General features: G+C 47.0%; 1 protein-coding gene across 2 annotated transcripts in view; it reads left to right on the forward strand.

Moving 5' to 3' along the window:
* The first annotated feature begins 1,945 nt into the window (after positions 1 to 1,945).
* LOC148341214 (ankyrin repeat- and BTB/POZ domain-containing protein 3-A-like) overlaps positions 1,946 to 27,626 on the forward strand; it is a 30,085-nt gene continuing 4,404 nt past the window's right edge. Inside the window, exons 1-10 of one of the 2 annotated variants that reach the window (XM_088288474.1) lie at positions 1,946 to 3,090; positions 20,024 to 20,176; positions 22,283 to 22,574; positions 24,063 to 24,215; positions 24,446 to 24,611; positions 25,480 to 25,569; positions 26,251 to 26,352; positions 26,575 to 26,668; positions 26,905 to 27,040; positions 27,188 to 27,432. In XM_088288474.1, coding sequence (XP_088144600.1) covers positions 2,205 to 3,090; positions 20,024 to 20,176; positions 22,283 to 22,574; positions 24,063 to 24,215; positions 24,446 to 24,611; positions 25,480 to 25,569; positions 26,251 to 26,352; positions 26,575 to 26,668; positions 26,905 to 27,040; positions 27,188 to 27,432 — 2,317 coding nt within the window. In that variant the 5' untranslated portion in view covers positions 1,946 to 2,204. The remainder of the gene's footprint in view (positions 3,091 to 20,023; positions 20,177 to 22,282; positions 22,575 to 24,062; positions 24,216 to 24,445; positions 24,612 to 25,479; positions 25,570 to 26,250; positions 26,353 to 26,574; positions 26,669 to 26,904; positions 27,041 to 27,187; positions 27,433 to 27,626) is intronic. The other variant, XM_088288475.1, reaches the window with a different exon arrangement.

Below are 27,626 nucleotides of genomic sequence, written 5' to 3' on the forward strand. Positions count from 1 at the left end.
CGTAGCTGTGAGACCTGTGATTGGTCCGGGTCGACCCCAACCCAGTCACGTTTCCACAGCATGGTTTTCTCATTTGGCGAACTCGAGAGAAGATTCACAATCATGTAACAGTGATGCGGATGACGTCTTGTGACCCATTTAAAAAAATATAAATCCACATTTTATTTTTTCATTTCACTATATGCAAATTGATGTTTAAAGTAATACAAATAAAAAAATGTCTTTAAAAAAAAACTACGCAGTGAGGATTGTGCAGGAGTTGGCTGGGGCCAACGAGACTTCCGGGTTCAGAGGTCGTGCTTGAAACCCAATTATGTGACATTTCGCTCTCATGCCCAAATTAGATTGTACTTATTTTACTTAGTTTGCATCAATATTAAAACAAAATCTTACAGTGAAATTAATTAAATCATAACGAATTAAATATCTTATTTGCCATGAAATCATTCAGTGTGCCCGTTTTTGGTGACCCGATGTGAATTCCAAGTTCAGAGGGTTATTTATTATTTTTTTTCGTTTTACTTTTTTCATTTGAATCACTTCAATCTCAAGAAGAAGAAAAACTCACTCATATCTATCAATGTTGGAAAGTAATTGTAATATAGCTGGTAGCTGTCAGATATAAAAGAGAAAGACATAATTGTTTTATAACTATAGTGCTGCTTCTGTCACGTTAAATTTGTTTTTTGTTTTTTTTTATGCACATGATTACCTTACATAAATACTGCTCTAATTATGTAAGGGTAACTGGCGCGGGCACGTGTGGGGCATTGACACGTTTTGTCCACGGGAGGGCGGTAAAACACCGCAACAAAAGTCAGCCGGGGAATTTACTGCAAAGATAATTGAGTAATGATTTGGAATGTATTGGATGAGGAGTTCTTCCAATCCATAGATAGATATGGATTGCTTTTGGTAGGCGTCGAAGCTTATATATCCCCAAAGATGGACCCGGTCCAAGTTAGGAGAATCCCCGACTGTTCCTCTGGATGGCAAATATTTTACTGCGGGGGACATAAATTGTTACGAGGTGCACCGAGTGGGCCCGTTAGCGCCAGATGTTGCTCCAAAGCCCACAGAACTGTAAAATATTTCTACTAAAGATTTATATGCCTTAGCTTTGTGGCCTAAAGTGGAGGGCATGGAAGCAGGCTGTAAACATAATGGAAACATAGTCAATGGAAAAAAATATATATGTTTCATTAGTTTACCAGACGTTTCATTTTTATTTACGTTGCATCTGTCTTTTGCAAATGATGATTTGTTTATACGTCAGTATATCGCCAACTACTGCAGAGGAGGACGCAGTGGATCGCAGATTATTTTGCCTGTTTTGGAAAGTGTGCGTACGTGTTTGTGGTTTATTTGGACAGTTTGAATGGGAGAGTGGACATTTTCAATTAACAATTCCAAAAACGATTTGCGGCCATCATAAATAAATTTTGGAATTTAGCTGGTACTGCAATGCTCTGCTATAATTATAATTTTGCCCACAGGAAAAAAGGGATAATGTGCTTCAGTGTCAAACTTAAGCAGCTATAAAATATTTTTTGACAATCCAGTAAAATTTGAACGCGTTCTCAGGATGGAATGGTCAAACAATGAAACTTTTATTGTCCCCAAAAGATGCGATTTTATTAGGGTCATTTTTTCCCATTGGTAATAAATGTAAAAATAAAAAAATCGGGAAAATTCCTTTGTGGTGTAATGGTGGTATTGGATAATCATTTCACATTTAGATTTTTAAAAAAATGTTCAGTTATGCTTTCGTTTACCCGTTGGAAAAAATAGAAAAAATGATAATGATCTGCTCCAAATGACCCTTTTTGGATTTGTACTTTATTTTTATTTTTTGGGGATGAGGGGGTATATGCGGGTGAAAAGGGGGTTGCATTTGTGCATCTGGCGCCTTTTTTGCATCCTTAATTCGTGACACGTGTTCGGCATCCTATGTGTGGATATGCAGCTTGTTTTGCAGCTGTCAATCAACACGGACTCCTCCTCCACATTGTGCATGAGGAGCCGCACGCGCGTCTGCAGAGCGTCGAGCCAAAGGACCGAAGCAGGCAAAGTTTCATGCGGTCCGTCGCTGCAAACCCGAGCAATGACGCGCGCGGCACCGCCAAGAGCGCAGATCCCACCACGGATGGCGTTTTAAGACGCGCGCAGACACGCACGCACGCCCAGCAGTATGCGGCGCAGCGATGGCAGGCAACGCTAAAAGCACCGCGGTGAGGACGCTGGAGGACCTAACGCTCGACTCCGGTTATGGTGGCGCGGCGGACTCGGTCCGGTCGTCCAGCGTGTCGCTGTGCTGCTCCGACCCGCCCCTGCAGTCGCTCTCGCACGGCGGCAACCGCTGGCATCTGACGGAATCCATGCACAGTCGCCAGAACAGTTTGGACACGGTCAACACCGTGTTGGCCGAGGACACGGAGGCGCTGGAGTGCGCGGCCCAGCTGTGCGCCAAGCTGCCCGAGCCGGAGGAGGTGCCGTGGAGCTTGGCGGAGGTGGAGGGCGCGCTGCGGCGGAGCCGGCGGCCGGACGAGGAGCCGCCGTTGCCGCCGCCGTCCCCGGAGGTGCTGGCTAGGCTCTCGTCGCTCGTCAGCCGCGCGCTGGTGCGGCTGGCCCGGGAGGCGCAGCGACTTAGCCTGCGCTACGCCAAGTGCACCAAGCTGGAGGTGCACACCGCCGTCAAGGTGGTGCTCTCCTGGACCATCTCCGTCAACTGCATCGCGGCCGCGCTCAGCGCCTTGTCGCTGTACAACATGAGCGGCGCCGACAAGTTCGGCCGCGGGAAGTCGGCGCGCTGCGGGCTGGTCTTCTCCGTGGGCAAGTTCTTCAGGTGGATGGTGGACAGCCGCGTGGCGCTGCGCGTGCACGAGCACGCCGCTATCTACCTGACGGCGTGCGTGGAGAGCCTCTTCAGGGAGGTGCTCGGGCGCGTGGTGCGCAACGCGCTACTGCAGCGGGACGACGGCGTGCCCGACCTCAGCCTGGAGGTTCTGGAGCAGGCCGTGGGCGCCGACGCGGAGATCTGGGGGCTGCTGCAGCCGTGCCAGCACCTCGTCTGCGGGAAGAACTCCAGTGGTAAAATCATTCGACACCTTCAAGTTACAGACAGGCATTTGCACTTTAGTTACTTGTCGTTCCTGGAACTAAAAGGTTTCACGCAGTTTTGCCCCCCCAAAAAATCCTTTAAAAGTACAACGCTCCAACTGGGTCTTATTTGGCCTTGGAAACCTGTGTGTGTGTGAGAGCGAATCAGAATTTCCTCTCGGGACATCCAAAAGTGGCAAAAGATCCAATTAACGTCCTTAACTGTGCGCATTCGTTTCGTACAAACGATGTCGTCGTTTATCATTTGTTTGTCGAATAAATGTGCGAGCGTGTGTGTTGACTTGAGACGGAGATGCTAATCAGCCTAATTAAGATGAGCGTGAAATAGTAAGCGTGTCTTTGATGATGTCTTTTCTCCAAGTATGGAATTGCAAATGATCACAAAACCAAAATGTTGCACTCGCTGATCGTGCGCTGATGTTTTTTTTTCTTTTTTGCGAATGAGAAGATTGAAGAAGATTGTTCCCGAGACGGACAAATTGGGCTCTCCGAATCGAAGTGGTGTGCTCGGGTACAACATGACAGGTTGTTTTGTAGCCTAAGAAGCCCATCTTCAATTCTAGGCCCGACTAGACGATGCCTGATGGGTTGCCAATATAGCGTCGAAAGCGATGATCCCGATGACTTTTAATGATTTTCCAACCTTCGATGGCTGCCGAGCTGACTTCATTCAACTCCGCGGCCTTCAGGGATCATTTCTGTCTGTAACGGCAAGATTATTATTGATTTTGATCTGATGACATGGTTGCAAATCCAGCGATGGCTTTGGATTTGAGAACGTCGTGACGTGTAATATTTCTCGACTCAGTTTTAAACATGGGAAAAGTTCAGTGAGCGAATAAAAGTTCGGAGTCGTGATCCGGGCCGACCCGCCGGGACCATCTGTTGGTTTTGGAATTTGCGTCATGTTGATGGTGTGTGATTACATCTCATTTGTTGCGACCTTCCCCAAGGAGCTGTCGGGTGCGGGACGGATGACACAGCAGCGGAATGCTATTGCGTCGCCGCTCTATTAAATTAGCAGCGGGACGTCTCCGCTTGCGTCGTTCATTATGCCGTCTGCCGGGGGAGGGGGTCGACCTCTCCGTTTGCATATTTATTCCCGCTCAGAAGCCTTTTGTTGTCCTTGCGATTATTAGCCGCCCTCTTCGGGGCGAGCCGGGTGACGGATGGCCGTCATTCCGCCAGTCGTGATGAATTTTTATGCGCCGGGGTAATTTCATAAGACAAACTAAGCCGGAACGGGAAGTTGTTTCTTTTGTTTTATGACCCGCATCCCGTTTGTAGCTCCCCCGCGACTTTCTTTTCCCGTGCCTCTCACAAGCATTCCCGATCCCGAGGCCGGAATGTGCCGCTTTTGAGGGACGCCATCCCCAGACAGCTTTCTTTAATGAACACTTCTGAGGTTGTTTAGTTGAGAAATCCACAGGAGCAAAAAGACGGCGATGACTCTAATTTGTCGCCGCGAGACGATTAAGGACGCGTTGTTTTTCCAAGCGCGTTCATTCGACTGCAACATATCCTCGCACTTGGTGTGAATGTCACATCAGGACGAGCGCTGGAGGAGGCGCTAATTCATCCCAAGATTGTTTGCGTCAAGTCTGCTAATAGTGTACTTTGCTTTGTACAGCGTCTTACAAAATATGGATGGCAACGGGCTCAGGTCTCCATGACGATGTTGCGCAGGCAATTTGTGGTTAAAAGGAAAGCAGTAAATAAATGATGATTATTTAGAGGTGTGACGATTAATCGACAACTAATCGATTTTCAAGTGAATTATTTTTATTTGATTTTTGATCGTCTAGAGCACCCTAAAATTGTCAGAATCCTCAGAATTCGACAGAAGTCTCGACAGTAAATAGTCTCAGATTGTCTTCTTCAAGAAAGTAGGATGGTAAACCTCACAAGATGATCCAGAGAAAGGTCTGGATTGCTTTTGGCGGTCGTGGAAGGCACGGCAACTTAAGAGAGTTTTTTTTAAATATAAAGTACGTATTTAAAACATGGCATGTATCGCAGAGTCAAAAATAGTAATAATTTGGTTCGTAGGAAAGTAGTAATTATGGGTTGCGAAACGGCGTCTTTGTCTTCCTGGTGCTTTTTTTTTCAAATGTATTTAAATAGAAAAATATTTTTGGCTAATGTACGTGATGGCCACACCGCCATGCACGCTTCTTTCTGACGGCATCATATTTCTTCAACTTTCAGACGGATGGATGGCATCAAATGTAGCGTGAAGCTATGTTGTGACATCTGCGTGTGTCATCTCCTCCCGCCGAGCTCCCGCTGCTACAACTGGGTCGCTCCGACACACTTTGACTTGTTTTTTTTGTTTTTTTTCACCCCCGCTGCGAGTTTGTCCTGAACCCGATGCCGACACCCGCCTCGGGTCAAAAGGTGGGCATATGGAGGAGATTTTTGAGGCGGCGGCGTGATCGTGACAAGATTGAAAGCACAGCAGGTCCGCCCGAGCACGACCGTTCCGAGCCCATTTGAAGAATCTCTGATTTAAACTCTGCTGACCCACGTGTGTTTCAAAGACGTTTTTCCTTCTGCCCTTTTTTGTCACACACTCTCGAGCTCAAGCAGAAGCAGATTCTCGCTCATGTGCTGTCAAGTCACGTCCACGGAGATGCCGCGTGGTTAGGGGAGGAAAAAAAAAAAAGTCAGGTGGTTCGTGTAAAGTGCTTCAGCCTGTCAGTCAGTCAGTTTTTTTTTTTTTCTTCCTTTCCGCCGTCCCGTCGCATGCTTTCAATCACAAGCGCTCAAGGACGGCTCTTCTTCTTCTTTGCTCTGCGGAGGATTTGTGCTTCCAAAAGTGCCGAGCCAGCGTGTGCTGGGACCAAAAAAAAAAAAATAACATATATATTTCTTCCTGGGAGTGTTTTTGAAGCTCAGGAACACTTTGTCAACAGCACAGAATGTGCGAAATTCTTGAATATTTTCTGACACACCTTCATGAAAACGCAAATCTCTCTCCTGCCTTCTTTATTATTTTCTTTCTTTCTTTCTTTATTTATTTTTCTCAGATTAGCCCAAATGCTAACATGCAGATGCGGCTTTGCTTTCATATTGCGGCTTAAAAAAAACAACAACTTTGGGTCGCTGTCCTCTGTGAGCTTTTGGAAGCCGACAGGACCGCCGGCTGCTGCTTTAATTAACGAGGGCGAGTGCAGGGCGAGTGCAGGGCGCCTCTGGGGAGATCCATCTGGCGGAACCACGACACAAAATAGGCCAGCGAGAAGCGTTTTGTGGAGAAGCGGGATGCAGGCTGGCTTATGTGGAGGCAGTGACGCCTCGTCCTCCCACGGGGCATGATACATTTCATAACTATTATGAAAGGCAACATGTTGCAAAGGGGGAACTCTCCTTGCTGCCAAAATCCCCACCACATGCATGTTCATCTGTCGTGTGACATTTGAGGCCACCGCGGAATTTCTCATTTACTAATGCGTCGCCACATCCATTCGCTCGTCGCGTTGTTTTATCGCCGTTCAGTAAAAGCACGGTTGATCAACGACAAACGAGCGCTAAGTGTTTTACAATTGGCACGGTAAGCATAAATAAAAACCTCGTGGTTTCACTGCTATCACATTAGAATCCATTTAAAAAATGTTTGACGCCTAAACGGGTTGCAGTAGAAATAAACAAATTGAACTACAATGACCTTTAAGACTGGAACGTCTGACCCATTGGATTGAAAAATTGCGTCTGTTCCTTGTGGTTAACACCATTCAGCAGTATTTCAAATTGTTTTCTGCCTAAACAGGCTGCGTTACAGGATAAAATAAAATAAAATATGCTTCAGGTGTGTGCAGATCTCCAGCACGGCCGATCAATCTGCTTGGAATATCACGATGATAAACCTTTGACATGAAGATGCGCTTCACTATACGGCAGAACCCAAACCGCCTCAATGGGCTGCTGGAGGGACCAAAATCAAAACTAGGATTTTTTTTTCAGTTCTGTGGAAGTATCCATGAGTCATGTTACATGAAAATGTCCTCTTGAAACAGCAATAAAGCCCCACCACATGACTGTTATAAAGTTATTTACCGCCTCAACGGGTTGCGGGAGAAAGCAAATTTTCACTCTAGTCCCACAGGGCTCTTACATTTTCATTTGATCTGTCCATCTTCTTCCGAAGAACAAGTTGAGAAAATTGTGACAAGCATATCATTTATAAATTGGGTGGAACATCCGCAAGTTGGTGGTGCATAGTAAGCTTCTTCATGAAACGGCGTCATAAAGCTTCCTAATTTCACCAATAAAAACGTGTTTACTGCCTCAATGGGCTGCGGTAGCATAAAAATTCCATCCAAGTCTCACGGAGTGCTTTAATTTTCTTTTGAGCTTAACAATTTCTTCCTAAAAACAAAAAAAAAAAAAACAGCTCCAGTACATACACATCAGTGAATCAGACCTGTTATTTACTCCAAGCAATTTTTCATGACATGAATGTCTTGAAATGTCCTTTCTTGTGGCACTCAAAAAGATTTTCCCTGCAAAAGTGGAAATTGCGTGCCACCTGTTGCTTGTGTAACGCACACTTGCATAACTGACTGTATGGACTCCATTTGGGCAATCCTGGATTGCCACACGCCGCGCAAATGCACACACACCTACGCCGCCATGCCTTGGCCGAGATTGTTTTCTCACAGTCGCCGCTCCACAAATCATCTCTCTGCCGTCAGCATAACAACAAAACAGTTTTCTTTTTTTTTTTTTTGGTGAGCTTTTTGGCTTCTTCTCACCCGACTGTGTGTCACCATCTAAAGAGGCGGCCCGTCTTTTCTCTGACCTGCATTTTGTGGTGTGCAAGCCTTTTTTTTTTAAATTCTAAAGGAAGCAATTTTCTAACCATGTAGCCATGAAAGGCAAAGATTGCGGCTAGCCTAGCGAGCCAAATGAGGCTTTGTTCGTCTTTTGTCGTTCCGTGTCAGGCCTGTGCATGATGTGTGCCACTTCGGGGGGTCGGAAGGGGAAGCGGGGGGAGGGGGGGTCTGCGGTGGTCTTGTCGTCCCATTTGTGTCAGCAGGCCTATCGTTGGTTTCCTGACAGTCTCGTCTTTGGCTTTCCACCCTCCAGTGTGAGTGTGCGCGCATGCACTCGTGCGACAAAGAATTCACCAGCCAGCGACTTTATTATTCTACACACACACGCGCGCTAACACGCACACGCACACCCCCACACACACATATGCACACATCGGAGACGTCAAGCCTCGACAGCCTCCTACGGGCTCCGTGATGTGTCTGCTTGAGATTTAGAGGAGGAATATTTGAGTTGAGTCTGCGGGATTCTAATGCAATTCTATCTTCAGTCTTTGCAGTAATTATACGATTAGCACGTCGACGTTTTATTATTTCGGCTTCCAATTTTTTTTAATGTGCAATAATACGATTATACACGTCAACAATTTCACACATTTCTCAACACATTGAGTGTTTTATGGATAGTCAATAATATTATGCCTACTTCCCACTGTGCACTTTACACGGTAACTCATAATCCAAAGCATACCACATCATCAGCATATCTATCACACCTTCCCTGCAGCCATCCATCAATCCATATTATTAATTCCATGCATAAATCAATGCACTGCTGCAAGTTTCCCTCCATGCGTCCCACTTTGACTGCGTAAACATGCGCGTGTGTGTGTGTGTGTGTGTGTGTGTGGGCGGTCGGTGGGTGATTCAGCCGCAGATGAGGTCACGAGCGAGTGTAAACGGCGCTGCAGAGCACGATGAGCCTGCCCGCAGCCCGTCTAGGGAGGCGCAGGCATGCGGGTTAGCGGGGCGAGGAGGTGAGAGGAGGCGAGGAGGCGGGGCCAGACGGCCTCGCTTGGGTTTTTTGGGCTTTTTCAAAAGTAGGCCAGCTCGTAGCCGAGAGCGCCCGCAAGTGAGAGGCGCCTTTTAGTACCTTACTTAAATACACTGGATCGTCCAAAGTGGCCAGCATCAGACTTGAAGCGTGACTTCTTACATGGATGGCGACCAATCCGTGAAGTACTCCGCTTCTCTCGCCGAAAGTCATCTTAACTTGTGATTGATCAAATCTTGATCAAAGTGTGTCACAAAACAGAGAAAAGATGACGGAAATTATTTAATTTTTGAACTAGACGTGAATACGTGCGTGCGTGCGCACACGCACTACTAAATACTACTACTACTAATCCTTAAAAGCGTGCAAATACTTTGTCAAAAAAGTTTGTCAAAATCAACTCATGTTCTCCTGCTGATTACTTAAAAGGTAGAACATCCTTTTTTTGTGCGTAATAAAAAAAAAAAAAGTAATCTTTCATTTTGGTAGTCTTGGTATTTTTATTGTCATTAAATCATTTAATCCCAGAAATTTCCACTAGAGGAAACCTCTCAATTCCGGCGTTTTTCTGGATTTTGACTGATTATGTGAGGCCAACAGAATATTGTGTTTGAATTGCTATAAAACAGAGCTTTGAGGCAAAAAAAAAAAGGCTAAGACGTATAAATACGTCTTTGGGAGGCAGGGACTTTTGAAAACATGTATGTAAATTTTATGGATTGAATGAGTTAAAAACACACAATATTTTATGAGAAACATCTGTCTGAATGTTCTAACAACTGGCACTCAATCGTTTCTCTGTTTTTCAAACGGTTGGCATTGAAGGCGCTCATTGCTCGGCATTATTTTGAAATATTACCCCGAACGACGCAGTCCTAATGCCGCGCTTGTGTTCGCGCAGTTATATAAAAACTAATGAAGCAGTTTTGATTAGATTTTTGTGGCCTGCTCGAGAATCACCCCGGGAGCCATCCATTAGATTGTGGAAATGATCTGGAATGTTTTTGCCCGTGTGAGAACCCCGCCAAAAAAAAAAAAGAAAAAAAAGAAAAAAGGAGCCGAGAATTTTAAACCTCGCGCGTGATCTTGTATGTTGACAAATATTTTAATATAATTTTTAACTGCGACCGCCCCCCTCCTCAAAAATGCACAAATGAATTAGAAGGATAACCCCGAGAGCGAGGAAGCGCATCCCGCCGCCCACCCGAAGAAGAGACGAGGAGGCCAAGTGACTCTTCTGGCCCGGCCCACGTTTGTTTCCGCCTGGCAAAACTGGGGATAATCACGGCGGGGAAATGAGCCGAGTCCCGCGTGGGCTCTCGGCAACTGCCCCCGAGCGACCCCGTGACAAGCTTGATGGATGGCGCCGCCCGCCGAGCTCGCTCCCTTGGGAACGATGCCACGCTAACGGTTTAGGGAATACCAAGATGGCGCTCGGCGCTTTGGTCGAGAGGACAAAACGGGGAAAAGAAAATGTCCTTTTTCTTCCTCTCCAGCTTCAGGGTCAACCTGAACCTGAAACGTACGTCCTTGTCGTCCGATTTTGGATTCACTGCCCAAGATTTATTAACAATCACAGAAAATGTAATTATGCTAGCGTAAAAATTCCAAAGTAACATACTCAAGAACGGCGTCTTTAAAAAAAATTGAAAGTTAGATGGAAATTGCAACAAAATTGCAAATATTTACAAGCCTATGTGGGGCGGGGGAGGCTTGTAAATAATGGCCTTGTAAAATTCTCAATTTTATTTCAAAAATGATTTTAAAATTTCAGTTGTTAGCTGACTTCAAACATGCCGGCACACAAATTAAGTAAACAAAAACTGTAATGCGCTGTCACCTGTTTCCACTTAGTGTTTTTTTTTTTTAAATAAGCAATTGCGAGATAATTGACGGCGGCGATAGCCATCTGCGACGACCAGTGCGAGCGCGACCGCCGCAGTGGGAGGACTGGAAGCCTGAAGTGTGTTGAGTCACGAGCCAGCGAGCTGCAGAGGAGTTTGTGTCACGCCGCAGTCGGCAGCGCTGCAGCGTGTCACGTGCTCCTGTCCAGTGCTCTTAACTTAGTTTTTTTTCTCATGTGATTCTCGCGCCGGGTCGCTCTTATCTTCCCGTGAAGCCTCGGCGGTCGCGGGTGAGCAATGAGGGCGCCTTGCACATTTGTTAACGTAATGAAAATGGACCTCGGTTTCCCCCCTGGTCTTTTATTGACCGACTCTCCGTTGAGCCTTAATGGACCTCCATCCGTCATGAGTCCTCTCGGACCGACAGCCGCCGCCACGAGAGTTGTAATTGGCTCCTTACGAACTTCCATTTGGGCGGCCATGAATTATTTGTTTTGCTGCAATCAGGAGAGTTTTTGCTCCAAAGTTGGATGTGAGATTAACAACGTGTGCTAAGTAGCGGCATTTCAAAACACTAATAATGAAAAGTGTGGCATCTGTGGGCCTTGATCTGGTGAGTGACGTGGGTGCCAGCAAATCAAAGTGCCTGATTCGTATGATGGCTTTATGTCTCTGAGCCACGCAGATGATGTGTAAGGAATCAGAGGGGGTTATGTGACCGCGTCGCATGTCATGATGAGGGACAAATGAGGGGACACGGGGGGGGGGGCAAAGGTCACTTTCCCCCAAAAAACAAAAGAGATTTTGAATGGAGCAAGCCATTGACAAAAAATAAATCAATCAATAAAATAAAGGACTCTATTTTGGTGAATAGAACGTCACTTCACTTTTTGTGAGCATTGTTCTGCGCTTTTCTAATAATTAAAACGCACAATGTCTTTTTGTTGGGCCAGCCTTGAGCCTCGCCATTGTTCGACTGAACGTGCGAATTGCAGAAAGCGGTTCCAAAAGCGAGTTTTTCAATTAGAATTCTGAAATTAAAAAACATGCCGATGACGCGGGAGATGTCGGGTGAAGTCACGTGACCTACTGTCGTTGCATGCTCGAGGGCACGAGGGCGGGGCCACACATGGGGGGGGAAGTGTTACTTTCGAAAAAACCAAAGGAGGTTCTGAATGGAATTGCTCGTGAGGAAACTTTCATCAACTCTAATCATGCATATTTCTAAGTAAATGAGGCTGAAGTCTTGGGGAAAAAAAAAAAAAAAAAGAGAGACAGCTGCAGGTCAAATGGATGTCAAACGCTGTGGAAAAATCATTGAAATCACAGCAGGCATGGAACAGCGGGCCCTCGTTGCACAGTTGGCTTGTGCGGCTCATCTCCTCTGGACACCAAAACAACTAACAACAATAAAAAAAAAATAACTAAAAAAAAATCACTTAGTTTTTCCTGCCTCGGCGGAATGTGCCGCTGTGTTGCCATGGTAGCACTCCGAGCTGGGGCAATCGCGGGAACATCGCCGTACTGTAGTCATGGCGAGGATGTTGAAGCCATTAAGTGAAGAATCGATCATTTTGTCCAGTCTGAATTTGAAGGTGTTATGTTTGTGAATTTCCTGCTCGGCTGAGCCTTTAAATTGGCTCATTGTTCTCAAATTTAGAAGTCGTTGAAAGAATCAAAAGGGATTTGGAGCCTTTAAACGATTGCAATCTCAATTTATGAACAAATGGCTCCTCATGCCCTTATATGGGCAACGGGAGGAATATGCTAATTAGCTCACATGCGTCATTGCAGCACAAATCAGAACAGGGATTGAAATCCACTAAATCACGATATAATAATTGCAGTTGCAAACATGTCAAGAGAAATTTGCGTGCTCGCCAGTACGTGCACGCGCACGCACACACTCACACACACACGCTAATCCCGTCACATGACATCATCTAATCCCGCCGCAACATGACACGTTTGTCTGGGCTGGCATCCAAAACGCCATGTACCTCCAAATTGATTCCTGCCCAAAAAACAAGCCCCCCCTTCTACCCCCCCCCCTCCCGTGGAAGTTGACTTTATTTGTGATGACTATATCTTTTTGTGCGCTTAAAACACGTCCCGGATGATATGAACTACTTGCAAAAGTAGAGTTGGAGCGAAAATTCTGGCAGCCACTTTCAAAACATTTATTTATTTATTTTTTTACATTAATTACACGACACCAATTGAGTTGAAGAAATACAAAATGACAACGCCACAGAGCCACATGCTACTTCACCTGCATGATCTGATCCCATGCTTCAAATTTCTCGTGAACAAGACCAAGCCGTGTCGACGCTGAATTGATGGAATTTCATCTTCCCGATTAGCTTTGTCGACTCGCTCACATTCGGAAAGGTCGCATCCCGAGGGAAATGATCCCGCATTCGACTCGTCACATTCCAGCTCCTTCCAGGCTTGCTTTTTGTGCTCATCTCTGACCTTGCTGGAATTTGTCAAGGTGCTTCCCGGTGTTTCCGCCGCCGCTTGGTATTCCGCCGTCTCCTCGTCCGTCGTCCGTATCCACGGGTAGGCGAGGAGATGTCAGTTTTTTTCCTCCCACTGGGAGATAATTGGAATGTCGGAACGTTTTTATTTGCTCCGCTCTGACACTCCCACGTTCTTGTCGTTTCGCATCACAAATTCCGCTTTCTACGGACAATCTTGACATAAATCATTTCCTCCGTCGCGCGGTCTCAACCTTTCCTGATTAGAATTCCAGGCTGGCGGAGATTCTGGTGCTGAGTTGATAAATATCTGCTACTTGACTGTAGAGGCCTCAAATTAACCTCTGTGAGCTGCTTGGTGCTAAAGAGGAGTCCTCGTCGCGCACATATTTACGTCGGGGTGATTTCATCCGAAATCCTTTCGACTTTTAAGGAATTTTTTTGGTAGTTTTACAAGAATTTCTTTTTTTTCACGTCCTTGAAACAAAACTGCATTTCTGACCAAGTCCGCTCTGCACAATCAGCGGCGAGCACACCATTTTTTTTGTGTGTGTTGTCAGTTTCATCAAAATCTGATGGGAAATTAGCAAAAAAAAAAAGCATCTTCTAAATTGGATTGTGGCATTGAAAAAACGGGATTATTGGGATTATCTCCATTGTTGCTTGATTTTGGAATCCCTTCCCGATCCTTTTTGTCTGAGTTTTAGGATGGCAGTAAACAACAATGCGACATTTAAATGAGCTCGGATCTAAATATTCAAATGACTTGCAATTATCGCTTTTGTATGCGTTACCAGCGGACATTTTGATTGGCGCGTTGTGGGCGGCCAACGATGATGGCCTTCATCTCATTTTTCTGCCACTAATCCACTCGAGGGGCCATTTTGTTCTTTTCTCCCTTTTTTTTGTCAGCTTCTCTCTGTGAACTTCCTGAACAATCTCAGCAACCCCCCACCCCCCGAAAAAAAAAAAAAAATTCCCGCACTTTACATCCACTGAGCTGAAAGTGTTTCCCGCGTCCTCCGATAAACACGCAAATCTGCAACGGGGGCTGCCACCGAGCTGACAAACGTTCCCCCCGGGGGAAAACAACCCGCCGTTTTGGCACGATTCCGCACTTCAGCCGCCAGATGGTAAATGGGCCCTCCCGCAAGAAGGCGTGTGTAATATTCCGGGAATTAACATGACGGATGTGGCGCGGCGTACGCTCGTCCATCACGCCTTAATTACTGCAATTTACCTATTTTTTTTTTTTTTTTTTTTTGCATCGCAGGCTTGTGCGTGTGTGTTTTCAAAGCTCACGCCGTAATTAACGAGCAGAGGGCGAGTGACCTGTTTTAGCGCCAGCCACAGTTGCGGTCAATTGCAGTCAAAGAACTCATGAATGGAGGTTGCATTCGGATAAAAGTAGTGGAACGTGGCCGACAGATTTTGCATGGTGGGGAAACAAATTGAGGCTGCTTGAGAGGGAAAAAAATGACTGGGATGTGAATTTTTGAGCCTTTTGCCTGGCGGGAATTGTGACGGGGTTAAAAGTCAATAGTTTGTTCTACAAGAGGGGAGGGGGTCGAATTTGTGATTGTTTCAGTGCCAAACACGTTTGCTGATACACAATTTAAGACTGTCTGGCTGTTAATAGATGACATAATCGTGTCTGTAAGTGATTCATCCATCTTATTTCCATTTAGCGAGGGTGCTAATTCCATCAGCTTTGATGGCAACGATAAGCGTGCGCGCGTCACCAGGCCTCGCTTTCACCCGTCAGCCGTTAAGAGGTATATCTCACCGCCTCCTCCGTTATCTCTCCTCACTTGGCTTTTTTTTTTTTTTTGAAAGAAAGAAAAGATGCGTTGCAAAGACAACAAGAGATGGCTCGGATAAGACAGCGGCGGAATAAAAAGATGGATGGCAGCCGAGCGCGTCTGCAGGCGCTGAATTTACAATCTGTCGCAATGCACCCCAACGCGCCGCCAACATCGACGACGTGGTCCTTGCCGCACGCCTCCTCCTCGCTGTCACGCTGAGGGGAACAACCGAGAAACAATCAAGTCTTTTCCTCGCAGGGGCGCCAGTCGATATTCCTGGCGCCGTAAAGCCCAGCTATTTATCAGCACGCGCTGCCCCCTTTTGGCTTGGATGACTTCACGGTGATTTAGACGTCATTTGGGATACATTTGGGCCCATTTTGGTGTTCAATAAAAAATGTTTGGCGCTGCGGTTGGGTACCAAAAGTGGCCATTTGGTCAAGATCTCAAATTACAAGTTTGGGCGGGATATAAAAGTATCATGATGTGTTTTCTGGATTTTTGGCTCTCTATTTGGTTATCAAGTGACGTGGTGAAAGAGTACAAACTGGTACAAAACAGTTTTTGGATTCCAAATGCAGTCAGTGGTCAGGTACCCAAAGGGGCGGGGTTAGACTCACTGCTTTGTTCTCATTGGTGGTCAGGGAATGAAAGACAAGACAAAATCTTCCACTAAAGCGATCCTTTGTTGTTGCTCCTCTTTGGCGCCCTCGTGTGGACGCCAAAGGAATAACAATGAGCTTTTTCCCCGCCATTCTTTCAATAAGCAAGCCGCTGAGTGGCAGCGATTCCGCCGGGCTTGCACTCGGATGTCGTGGAGTGAAAATGGCCGGCGCTCAGGAGTCGTTATTGATGGCGAGCGGTCGCGATGGCACAAATCGTTGCGGCGCTTCGGGTGGGGAGCGGGGCGCCGCCGGCCTGCGGGCAGCCGCCATCGATCGTCCACCGGCAACACACACTCGAAACCCTAACCCGGGCTTTAAATCAAACTTTTAAACCTAAAATCTGGTTTTCAACACCTTACCCCTTGAAACCCTAATCCAGGTTTGAAGCGACTTTCAAACCTGAATCCGGATGTGAAACCCTAAATCTGATTTAGAAAAAAAAAAAACTTGATTTGAAATCCTAACTCAGGTTTCAAATCTGACTCTGAAATGTTTCTTGAAACCCTACCTGAATTATCAACCTTACCTTGAAATGCTCACACACTTGAAACCCTACCAGGCCACGTGTGTGTCATGTCATGTAAAATCCTCACATATATTTGAGAAGCTTTATCTCTTCAAAGTGCTTTACGTGTTTCTTTTGATTTGCGATGTTGAGGATGGTACGACTCGGATGGAGGGAAAAAAAACCCACAAGTGGCTTTAGGTTGCCTTTGAAAAGATCCAGAGCTCGTTAGCGCAAGTGTCCAGGCAACTACTGGCCGACATCACGCTGTGAGTGTTTTTTTTTTATTAAATAATGAGGCAAGGCGGGAACAAGAAAGCCGAGTCATGAAACGTGTTGGATGAATTAAAGCCAATGCAAATTGACTTGCGCGTCTTTTGTATTTGCAGTTGACCAAAATCCTTCTTCCCTTTATGAAATCATGAAACGCTTTGACTCTATTCCAGCCTAGCCCCCCCCCAAAAAAAAAAAAACACTAAAAAAATATCTTACTTGGCCACATGGGGACAGTATCACACGGCATTAACGTCACAATTTGTTGCTAAAGTTTAGTGATATTAGTTGTTTTTCTCAGAGCATAAAAAATATATGCCTACTGCTATTATGCTGTCTGTCTACATGTGTTACTGCACCAGTGTTCATTTTTTTTGGTGTTAAAATTAAATTATTGTTTAGTTTGACAGTAAATGTCAAGTGTGACTTTCTGAAAGCACAGCTGTATAAAAAGCGACTCCAATTTTCTGCTCACTCTCCTTCGCATCCCGGTGCCAAGATAATTATAGAACGTCGAGAGGAGAATGTTCCCTTACATGGCTGGCCTCTTCCTTTGGACTCGATTATTTGGGGAACGTACGGGTGATGTGGGAAAGGTCCGGCGCGCCGCAATGTGGTGGCTTTGCACTAACGAGCCCAACGTCCTCAGCTGCTCTCATGGCTTGCTGCTCATCTGGCTTCTCGTGCTCCTGACCCACTTCCCTAATTGGATGCCGCCCGCAACACACTTGAAGCAAAAAAAACAAACAAAAAAAACCAAAAACAAAACAGACTAGTTGGCGCTATACTTTTGTTTCGATGTGTTTTCTATGTTTTTTGCTCTTTAAATCATGTCTAAATGGCATTTCAATCTTGTGAACACGTCGTTAGTGCCTGCACCTTCCAGGAACCATCCTTGGCTTTGGTTCTCGTGCAGGAATTGTCGTGTGGGTTAACCAGACCCGACATGTCACATTGACACTTCCTCTGCTCGGAGCACCCGTCAGCCGCGCCGGGAAATGTGACCCCGCCGGGGCTTCCGCTGTCCATCACATCACGGCTGTCTCCTGGCGGGAAAGTCCGAGAGCGGCTTCTTATTGGAGAAGGCGTCTGATTGGATGAGGGCTTGAAAGTCAGCGGCACACCTGACACCTCTCTTAAAAGCCCAGCTGACAGCCCGCACCGTCACCCACGATTCCCCCGGGGGTCGTCACGGTGACAGTAAAGTGGCAGGCTGGGATGGTGACCCCCCCGAGACCCCGACCTTCTCCCCCCCCCCCCCCAACAATCCCGCCTCCTCAACCTCAGTCAGCATCTTAACTGTCAGGGGCCGCAATGTTGCCACCCCCGCCGCCGTGGTGCTGACGGCGGCTTAACTGCGCTGATGTGCAACTGTCAGGACTTCACTTTCGCAGCGTTGTTACCTCCCCCAAGGAGATTTGGTTTTCATCGCCGTGTGCAAGTTCCACTTTACAAGTTGCAAAATGACGTGACGATGCAGGTCTGGAATGAGATTTCCTTCAATCTGGAATGGGGAAGCAAAACTTTTCGTCAATGGAATTTCTTGGAGCGAATGTTTCAAACTGGTTTCCGCACGCTATGCCACGGCAAGGTTCCCGAAACGGCCTCGGGGTTGTCAGCCATCACAGCTGCGAACTTCAAGCGCCGCCCCAACCTGCTCGTGCGTTGACCTGGAAGCGCATTTGTTGTGTGGCGCTCGCACGAAAAGCTGCAGCTGCCTCGCCGAATGTTCCCCAACGTTTGGAATTGTGTCATGACGATTGTTGCCGAGCATTTCCGCCGTCACATTTTCTGCGAGGCCAGCTCATTTATTTATTTATTTATTTATTTATTTATTTTTGTGGCTGTGACCACAGTAACCTTTCGATCAACGTCAATTGCGTGTAAATAGTTTGACCGATACTACACTACACGCCTACTAACACTCCCACTGTTTTATTTGTAGTTTGAATGACTCTTTTAAAAATGACGTATAGATTTATTATCATTATTGCTGCGGGACACAGCTGTTCGCCGCACCGCCTCAAGGCGGGAATCGCATTGTGCTTGGCCATCCATGCATGCAGCTGTGAGGGTCTTTTTTCTTTTTTCTATTTTTTTTTTTATTGTGTTTGTGCTTCCCTTACACTAAGGCCCGCTGAGCCAATCACGGCGCAATCGCCTGTTGCCATGGCGACTACCTGTTAATATTCCGGGAGAGTTTTTCTCACCGGTGAGGGTGGGACGGTGGGGTTTTGAAGGGATTGCCGCACTCTTCCTGGAGATAATCGATTCCTGCAGGTGGGAAAGAAAAAAAAAAAAAAAACGAAAGGCCGCGTGTTTGATGCCGTCGCACGTCATCAAGATGTTGGATCAATGTGACCTAATTGACCTTGACGAGGATTATCGCCACTGTAATCCCGGTTAAAAAGGAACTCGGTCTTTTTGTGCGAGTGTTCAAAGGGTTCGATGTGAAGCAATGCAGTCGGCATTCCGAAGGGATTGGCCCGCCATCAAATAGAAGCTCGGGGAAAAGCTATTATACACTTCTGCTTGATCCTCACATGAATGACAGCGACTTTTTTTTTTTTAAATCTAGCCCCTGAATTTATTTTGACTAGGCTATGTTTATCATGCGCACACCCACTAAAAAGTCTCCAGAAGGTCTGCCTGAAACGACCGAGCACGTCGGAACAAACGTCGGCCATTTTGCATTTCCTGAGATGCTTGTTACCGCTATTGTTTTAAAAATTCAGCCCCTCGAGCCACTTTCACCGAGCAACTTCAAACTTGCTCGGTTTGTTTATCACGAGTAGACCCACAAAAAAGTCTCAAGGAGCCATGTCCGAGAAGACACGCAAAGTAAGCTACGTTCCTTTGAAGTGGCCGTTCCGTTGGTTATTCTTGACGATGGGATTTATTTTTTTTCTTAAAATTTATCCCGCAAAATCATTTTGAGCAATTTCAACTATCATGAGTAGACGCTCCAAAATGCATGAAAAGGCATCCGCAATGATGTGTGAGCGCAGCGCAACTTCAAGCGCTGCACTTGCGTCGCGTCTTCGGAATGTTTTTCTTTTTTTTTTTTTTGATGAGGCCTCACTGGGACTTTCCCCGGGAGAGGTTGCCGGAATTCCTGCCGCTTGCATTCGCCAGCTCGCGTTTGACGATTGCCTCCAAATGTTGTTTACGCCACACTTTTCCGCAAGACAAGAAGTAAATGCTTACATTGACGGAACGTGTTTGCGCAGGGATTAACTTCTGGAGTCACGTTGATAAGAAACATCCCGTAAGCCGCGCCGCTTGACGGAATCAAAGTCTTTTAACGTGTTTAACATGCCGATATGATCAGATTTTAAGAGGAACTTGCGGCTTAAACTTCTGCTTGGCTGCTCATCGGTGACACACAAGCAGCGTGTTTCCGTGGTGAAAATTCGTGAAAAAGCCGAGGTGACTAATCCGTTAGGTGTTTCCTGTTGTGTCGGCGGTTTTGCAATTCCTGATCTCGTCCCCGTCATCCCGACAGGTGTGCTGAGCCTACCCGAGAGTCTGAACCTCCACCGGGATCAGCAGCAGCGCTCGAACCGAGGCGAAGGTCACGGCGGCTACACTCAAGCCGAACTGCGCACGGTGGAACAATCGCTGCTGGCCACGCGGGTGGGAAGCATCGGCGAGCTGAGTGAGTGTCACGTTCAAGAGCGCAAATTCAGGATATGAATAGATTTTCTTTTTCGCACGTCTTTGGCCGACGACAGCTTTTCAAAGCGGCGCGTCTCCGCCATTATCCCGACGTTGTCATGACTTCTTCTAATGGAGGAGCTGCGCCACTCGCAGATAGGACACGTGATTCACCGCCGTGCGTCGCCTTTCATCTCCAGGACATCTATTTTTTATTATCCTTGACTTTATACGCCGCCGAGCTTCATTTTTCTTGACGTGACGCCATGGAAATGAAGGGAATGTCGAATTGAATCAAAAGTGCGAGCGAGGCCGTCGCCTGACGGGAGGTGCTAATGTTCACAAGTGACATTTGGAGTTGAGTTATTTGACTTTAGGATTCTTTTTTAGAGCCCGTCATCCAACTTTGGCGTCAAAGCTCCGCCCACACATAATCGCAAAAAAATGAATAAATAATTAAATAAAAATCTGGACCAAAAATAACAGATTTGGCTTCAAAATGGCTGACTTTCTTTGTGTGCTAGTTTGCTTACGATTTTTTTGGTGTCATGTCTGAAAAGTCGCAAAATGGCCGCCATGACAAAACGAGGGACGCCAGCTCATTCAGCAACACGATATTTGTCATGACAAGACCCAAAAAAAAAACAAACAAAAAAATCTTGTGAAGTCAAAGCAAGTGTGCCATTTCGATTTGAAAGCCGTCATTTTGTCATTTGGCTCTGAAGTTTTGCGAGCGAGCGTCCTCCACAATCTTTTCTGGCATGTGTCGTAAAGGCGGCCTTCCAGCTTCGAGCGCGAGGACGACGCAGGCGGCGGCGGCGGCGGCGGCGGCGACGGCGGTCTCGCTTGCCAAGGAATCACTTAAAACAATGAAGCCATCAATCCCAAACGAGAGCGACCTTGTTTTTTTTTTTGTTTAGTTTTTTTTTTTCCCCAAGATCACAAAATAAACATCGCACAGGAATGCGCTTTGATGTTTTGATGTCTCATCTCATTTTTATTAGAATTAAATCTGACAGTAAAAAAAGAAAAAAAATCAGTATTTTACAAAAATTAAAAATAATTTAATGTTAATATTGTCGCCATTTTTCAGCAAGTTTCCGAAAATAAAATCCTAATTTGGTCTCGAGGACGGCTCGGCATAATAAGTGGGCCACCTCGCCTCATATCGCTGATCGGCCGTGATGAATCGGCATGGAAGGCGCTCACGACGAAGATGATGATGAAGATGTGTCACAAATGAGCGTGATGAATAGTTTCCCGCGAGGTTCGGCTGCCAGGCTCATTAAATGCTGCCGCGAGCCCATGACGGCGACAGCGACGACGACGGCGGCGGAGGAATTTTGACCTCTTTAGCAACTCAGAATGACTTTGGGGCTAACTTGGTGCAATAGTGGTCTAAATCCAAAACATCTGATACAAGTTAAATACAACTGGGCTGTGATTTGGATTTATTTTTTTTAACCTCACTTTGTGCTGAGCTCCTCAGAAGACACCCCCACCACCACCACCACCCGCAGCAAAAAAACAAACAAAAAAAAACAAGCAACGGCAGCAGAGGAATTAATGAAGCGACACAAAGCCGCTTCATCGAGGGAGGCATTAGCAGTTTGTCTCGTTAAAAATCAAAGTTGTTATTTGCAGACGTGTGAGGCCGAACCCTCTCCAGAGAACAACCCCCCCCCCCCCCAAGCCCCCCCCGTCCGCTTCTCGACTCTCAAGGCTTGGACGCTTTCCACGAGCGCCGCTCGCGCTCGATGGCTTTGGTTATTTTTTTTCTTTTGTCCTCTTTATCTTCACGCCGCAAAGAAGGCGTGTCCGACAACCTTCAACAGTTCTAAGAAAAAAAAAATCAAATGCGGTCGACCTCGCTTTCTGGAAGCCTTCATATGCAACAAAATCACTCCTTTTACTTGCAAACTTTCGATTCGGTCTCAAGATGTCGCGAGGAGTCAATAAAATTCGACCCGAAGAAAATGTATTGTTAACTCATTTACTACCATTGACGGCTAAAGACGTCAAAGTTCAATTTTTTTTAATTTTTTAATTTTTTTTTTTTTATATGAAGATTTTATGAGAAAAAAAAAATTCCTCCGTGTCCTTCCAGGCGATATGGTGTCGCGGGCCATGCACCACCTGCAGCCGCTGCACATCAAGAACACCAGCAACGGCACACCGCTGCACCACCACCACCACCAGCACAAGAGCGCCACCGCCACCGCCAGCAGCAGCAGCAGCGCCAGCGGCAGCAGCGGCGGCAGCTCGGGCGCGGCGGCCTGCGCCGGCGTTCACTGGGAGCCCGAGGCGCTCTACACTTTGTGCTACTTCATGCACTGCCCGCAGATGGAGTGGGAGAACCCCAACGTGGAGCCCTCCAAGGTCACGCTGCACACCGAGAGGTACGCCTCAACAAATCTGATCGGCATGTGATCAATTTATTTTAATCACCAAAAATTGATCACTTGCAGGTTGGAGCCAACATTTCTTTTCTGCCGTTAGATATTTAAAAAAAAAAAAAAAGTCTGCAATTTTGTGTAACTATTTTGCTCCAGTCAATCCTCGTGCATTTCCGTCGAAGAGAGAAGTAGGATGTGAACGCTTGATTACACAACTCATGAGCGTAAAATGAATTGAAGATGAGGAAAAAAATGGAAGCCGGTGATGAGGGGCAATTCCAGATGAGGACCGGCTCATTTCCAGGTCGACCTTGTTTGAACCTGAACAGCCGCTTGGCCAAATGCGCTGCTTCTTGTTTTGTGGATTCCGATTCTGAACTCCAAACTTGCTCTGTAAAAATGTAAAAATCTCGCATGCATGTCGAGGATGGCAACAAGAACAAGCGCTGTCATTTTATGTTGATGTGTATGCATGTTTGTGTGTATAGGAGTGGTTGTTTTTGCATTTATGTGTGTTTGTCGCTCAAAGTGTGTGTGCGCGTGCGTTCTTGTGAGTGCACTAATCCGAGGACCCGAGGCTAAGGCAGCATTGCACGTAAGGTTCACGTTATTCCCGGGTGTCTTCCTCCGTAGATGATTAGCATGCATCTAAATAGCAACACGCGCGCACGTTGGGCGCCATTTTGTCATGACTAAGCGCCTGTGCCCGTCTTTGTTTACGGATCTCTGCAACAGATGCGCCGTCGCGTCAACTGTTTCTTTCGAGGTATCACAATGTTGTTTTTGACGTTTTTGAGCATGCCGAGAGAATTCACGACGCCATGTCGTCGACAGCTGGTTAGCGGAGGAAGCTAATCATGCTAGCTGCTTAGCTTGCTTGATGTCGTTTGGATTTGCAGAGCAATCGCACGGGAAGGATGCAATCATTTTGACAAGAAGCTGCAATTATTATTTTGAAAATCAGGTCATGTGACAATTATTTTGTCAATCATTGATGAATAAGAAAAAAATTAGGATTTCCGTCCCTTTATTATTATCCCTTGCCAGTGGAGAAATTGAACAAATGCACAAACCGTTTGTATGAAACTAAAACTAATACTAAAACTAATTAAAAAAACTAAATTACTGTAGAAACGGAATAAAAAAACAGAAGTCCAAATCAAATTAAAAATAACTAAATTGTAGAATCTAAAAAAATCTATTCTAACCCTGGTCTCCATAGAAACGACTTCAACAGGAATTGAAACTTGCTGGACCAAACAAGAGATTGAGAGCATTGTTTGGCAAAGAACCGATGAAATATGAAGTCAAGCTCACGGAATTATTTGCTTGTGAGCGTTTTAGCATCTCTATCGTCCCCCTCATGTGAAGTCTCACAAATCTTTTTTTATGAGCATCGACCCGCCTTGATAGATAAGCGTAATGAGGAAGTCGATGCGGGCGCGATTTATGCGAGGCGCGCTATTGACGCCGGCACTGTGGCTCCCTCAGGCCATTCCTGGTGCTGCCGCCGTTGATGGAGTGGATCCGTGTGGCGGTGGCGCACGCCGAGCACCGCCGCAGCCCGGCGGTGGACAGCGACGACGTGCGGCAGGCCGCCCGACTCATGCTGCCCGGCGTCGACTGCGAGCCCAGACAAATCAAGTGAGAGCGCCGCGCCCAAGAAACAATGCTCGCTTTTGAAGGCGGCAACCGGAAAGCTGTTGACTTGCTTCACTTTTGACAAGTCGATGGTCAAGTTTTGTTCAATTCATAAAGTACTTTTTATATGTTCTAAATTATTTTGAGTACCATAATCGTTTGGCCCAAATGGACAGTATTTCTTCTTGTGATTAACGTCTTTTTATTCTTCACATTTGTGTGTTGTTGCGCAGAGCGGACGATTGTTTCTGCGGCGCCCGCAAGTTGGACGCGGCCTCCACGGAGGCCAAGTTCCTGCAGGACTTGGGCTTCCGGATGCTCAACTGCGGACGCACCGACCTCGTCAAGCAGGCCGTCAATCTGCTCGGACCCGACGGCGTCAACAGCGTCAGCGAGCAGGTACCGCCGCGACGCCGGCTGTCCGGGAATTTCGCCAATAATACATTTTATATGCGCGGAAATTTTGGGGGATGAATTTGCTCGTTTTTATTTCATCGGTTGGACGAAATAAAATCATTTAAATCCAGGTTATTTTTTAAAATATTTTATACACCCCTCGTGGCTGCTCTCTAGTGCCCCCAAGTGGAAGGGAGGCCGTCGTCATCCACGTCGCCGCCTCTCAGCTAGCCGTCACTCATTTCTTTTGGCTTGGGGAACGGCGCCGCGAAGAGTCGAGAGCGCGGAGCATCTTCTCGCGGCGCCGCCAAGTCGCAGTCTCCCACGCAAACAAGTGTTCGCCTCCCCCGGCTTTTGTTCTGAGCAGAAGGCCCAATTAACCCTTCGCTGAAAACGACGGGCAGCTCCTCTCACCACCCGCACCACCTTGCGCAACAGGAAAGAAAATCAAGAAAGAGACCACAAATGAAGTCACGTGTTGCGTAATTAACTTGATCGTTCTCTGCTTGAGCAAAAAAAAAAAAAAAAAGACGCTATTTGAACGTGGTGCAGCAGGACACAGAGAAGAAGGAGCCAAGGCGATGAGTCACTAATCCAGTGGAACAGACTTTTGGCGGTCGAGTCATGTGTTGGAGGGGCCTTGAAAAACGCCGGAAAGGCAGACCATGACGCCAGCAGGAAGGCAAATCCCTTTGAGGACTTTTCACAAGAAAAATTCGGAATTTGATGATAGTTGTGCAAGGAAAAAAAAAAGTCCTATTTTGGGGGAGCCCCGATGCAAGCAGACTGTAACATGTAAAATCACTCATGGATTGTCCATTTAAAAAAAAAACAAAAAAAAACTAAATGACGGCTGGTTTGTGTGCACCAGGGAATGACGCCCCTGATGTTCGCGTGCGTGCGCGGCGACGAGGCCATGGTCCAAATGCTTCTAGACGCCGGCGCCGACATCAACAGCGAGGTGAGTGACTTCCCGCCGTGCTTTCCACTTGCTGCTTTGTGGCCTTGCGCTCGGCCGCGCCGCTGAAGCTGCAGCATGAGCATGATATGATGCTATGGCTTTGTTTGTTTTGCCGCTCATCAATAATGCATGTTGGCCGTTCTTGGAGCGAGCGTGTGACTCACCGCCGCAGTCCAGCGAGCACGCCGCACGTTTAATGAACAAGCGCGCTTAACGAAGTCCGTGGACGCTGTCAGCTCATCGTCAACTCCGACATGACATCGCCTGGTTAAAGTTTTAGTGAAAGTGGAAAATTCAGCCCCTGGAAAGAGTTTGAGCAAGCAACACGAAATTTGGTAGGCATGTCGAGCATGACCAGAATCTCCAAAAGGTCGCCAAAAGCCATGCTCCAAAAGGCACAGGAAGTCAACCATATTATTTATTCTAGAGAGTTTTGGACCTGGGATTTTTTTTACATTTTTTTTTTTTTTACGACTAACATATTTTAGCAATGCAAATATTTTTAGCACGTGCTTCTGCTCACCTGCTATCATAAAATCATAACCCACCACAAAGTAGGCGCAACCGCTTTTGCCGCTACTCAAAAGGACACTGAGCTACTTCCTGCAACTGCACAGCTTGTTGACGGCCCGCTCGCGCCCCCTGTTGGCCGCCGTTAACTTGTGCGATGTGACTTCCCAGGTGCCCGCCACAGTGCACAAGCACCCGTCCGTTTACCCGGACGCACGCGGCGGGACGCCGCTCACGTTCGCCGTCTTGCACGGACACGCGCCCGTCGTGCAGGTAGTGACGACACCGCCCCCCCCCCCAAACAATAGGGGGGTGGGGATACAATTAATTAATAAGTGTAATCATGTTTATCTTCGCGCCATTGTGTGTCCATAATTCCATCCACACTGTTGGCAACGCTTCCAGAATATTCCACAAGTGTCGGAAAATCTCAATCTTTGTGTTTTTCTCTCCTCTGACCCCCATTTTGGCCCCTCCCCTTTGTTCCGGTCTCAGTTGTTGCTGGACAACAGCGCCGGCGTGGAGGGTTCGCTTCAGGACGGGGCCGACAACTACACGGAGACGCCGCTGCAGCTGGCCGCCGCCGCAGGTTCGCAATTCAATCTCGCAAAACACGAGCATCCAAGACTCTCAGCGTGCTCGTTTAGCATGTTAGCAAGTGAACAGGCAGCCAACGCTATGATGCCATTTGCCGACACCCACGTCACTCACCACGCCACATCATATACTTTCAAAGTCACAGATACAACACTAGAATAGGAGGAGCCTTTTTCTCAAGAATATTTTGCCTTTTTTTGTTTTGGGGGGGGGGGGTCTCTCGAGCAGGCAACTTTGAGCTGGTGAGCCTCCTCCTGGAGCGCGGCGCCGACCCCATGATCGGCACCACGTGCCGCAACGGCATCTCGTCGGCGCCGCTTGGCGACATGAACTCCTTCAGCCTGGCGGCGGCGCACGGACACAGGTCGCACCTTTGAGCCCCGAAAGGCCACCTTCCATTTTCAAATGATTCAGAATTACATAAAGACTTTGAAATCGAGTATATTTAATTTTATTTTTTTTTTGCCACTCGATTTTCCTCCAATGACAACGGCCCTCTTTGTGTTTGTAGGAACGTGTTCCGGAGACTTCTGTCGCAGTCAGAGAAGGACAAGGGTGACGTTCTTTCCCTGGAGGAGATCCTGGCCGAGGGTTCGACGCCGTGCTCGCAGAAGGCTTCGGCCCTGCAGGCCAACGGCGGCGGCGGCGGCGGAACGCTGCGATCAGGAAAGGCCAAGCTGCGCGCCCTGAAAGAGGCCATGTACCATAGCGCCGACCACGGCCATGTGGACATCACCATCGACATCCGCAGCTTAGGTCAGACTCACTCGCAGCTTGCATCGGCACGCATGTTCCAGTTACGATGGACGCCACCCCCATATTGGGCTTTGACTTGAGAGTGAACAATTTTTTTTTCGCGTCTTGCAAAACAGCGCAGATGGGCTAACTAATGGCGTCACAAACGGTGGCGCAACACGTGCAGACAGACAATTTAGCCGTTTATTTCGATG

This window comes from Idiotropiscis lumnitzeri, chromosome 2, assembly GCF_059441095.1.
Source record: "Idiotropiscis lumnitzeri isolate Australia: NSW breed Sydney's pygmy pipehorse chromosome 2, RoL_Ilum_1.0, whole genome shotgun sequence".
NCBI classification, from domain to species: Eukaryota; Metazoa; Chordata; class Actinopteri; order Syngnathiformes; family Syngnathidae; genus Idiotropiscis; species Idiotropiscis lumnitzeri.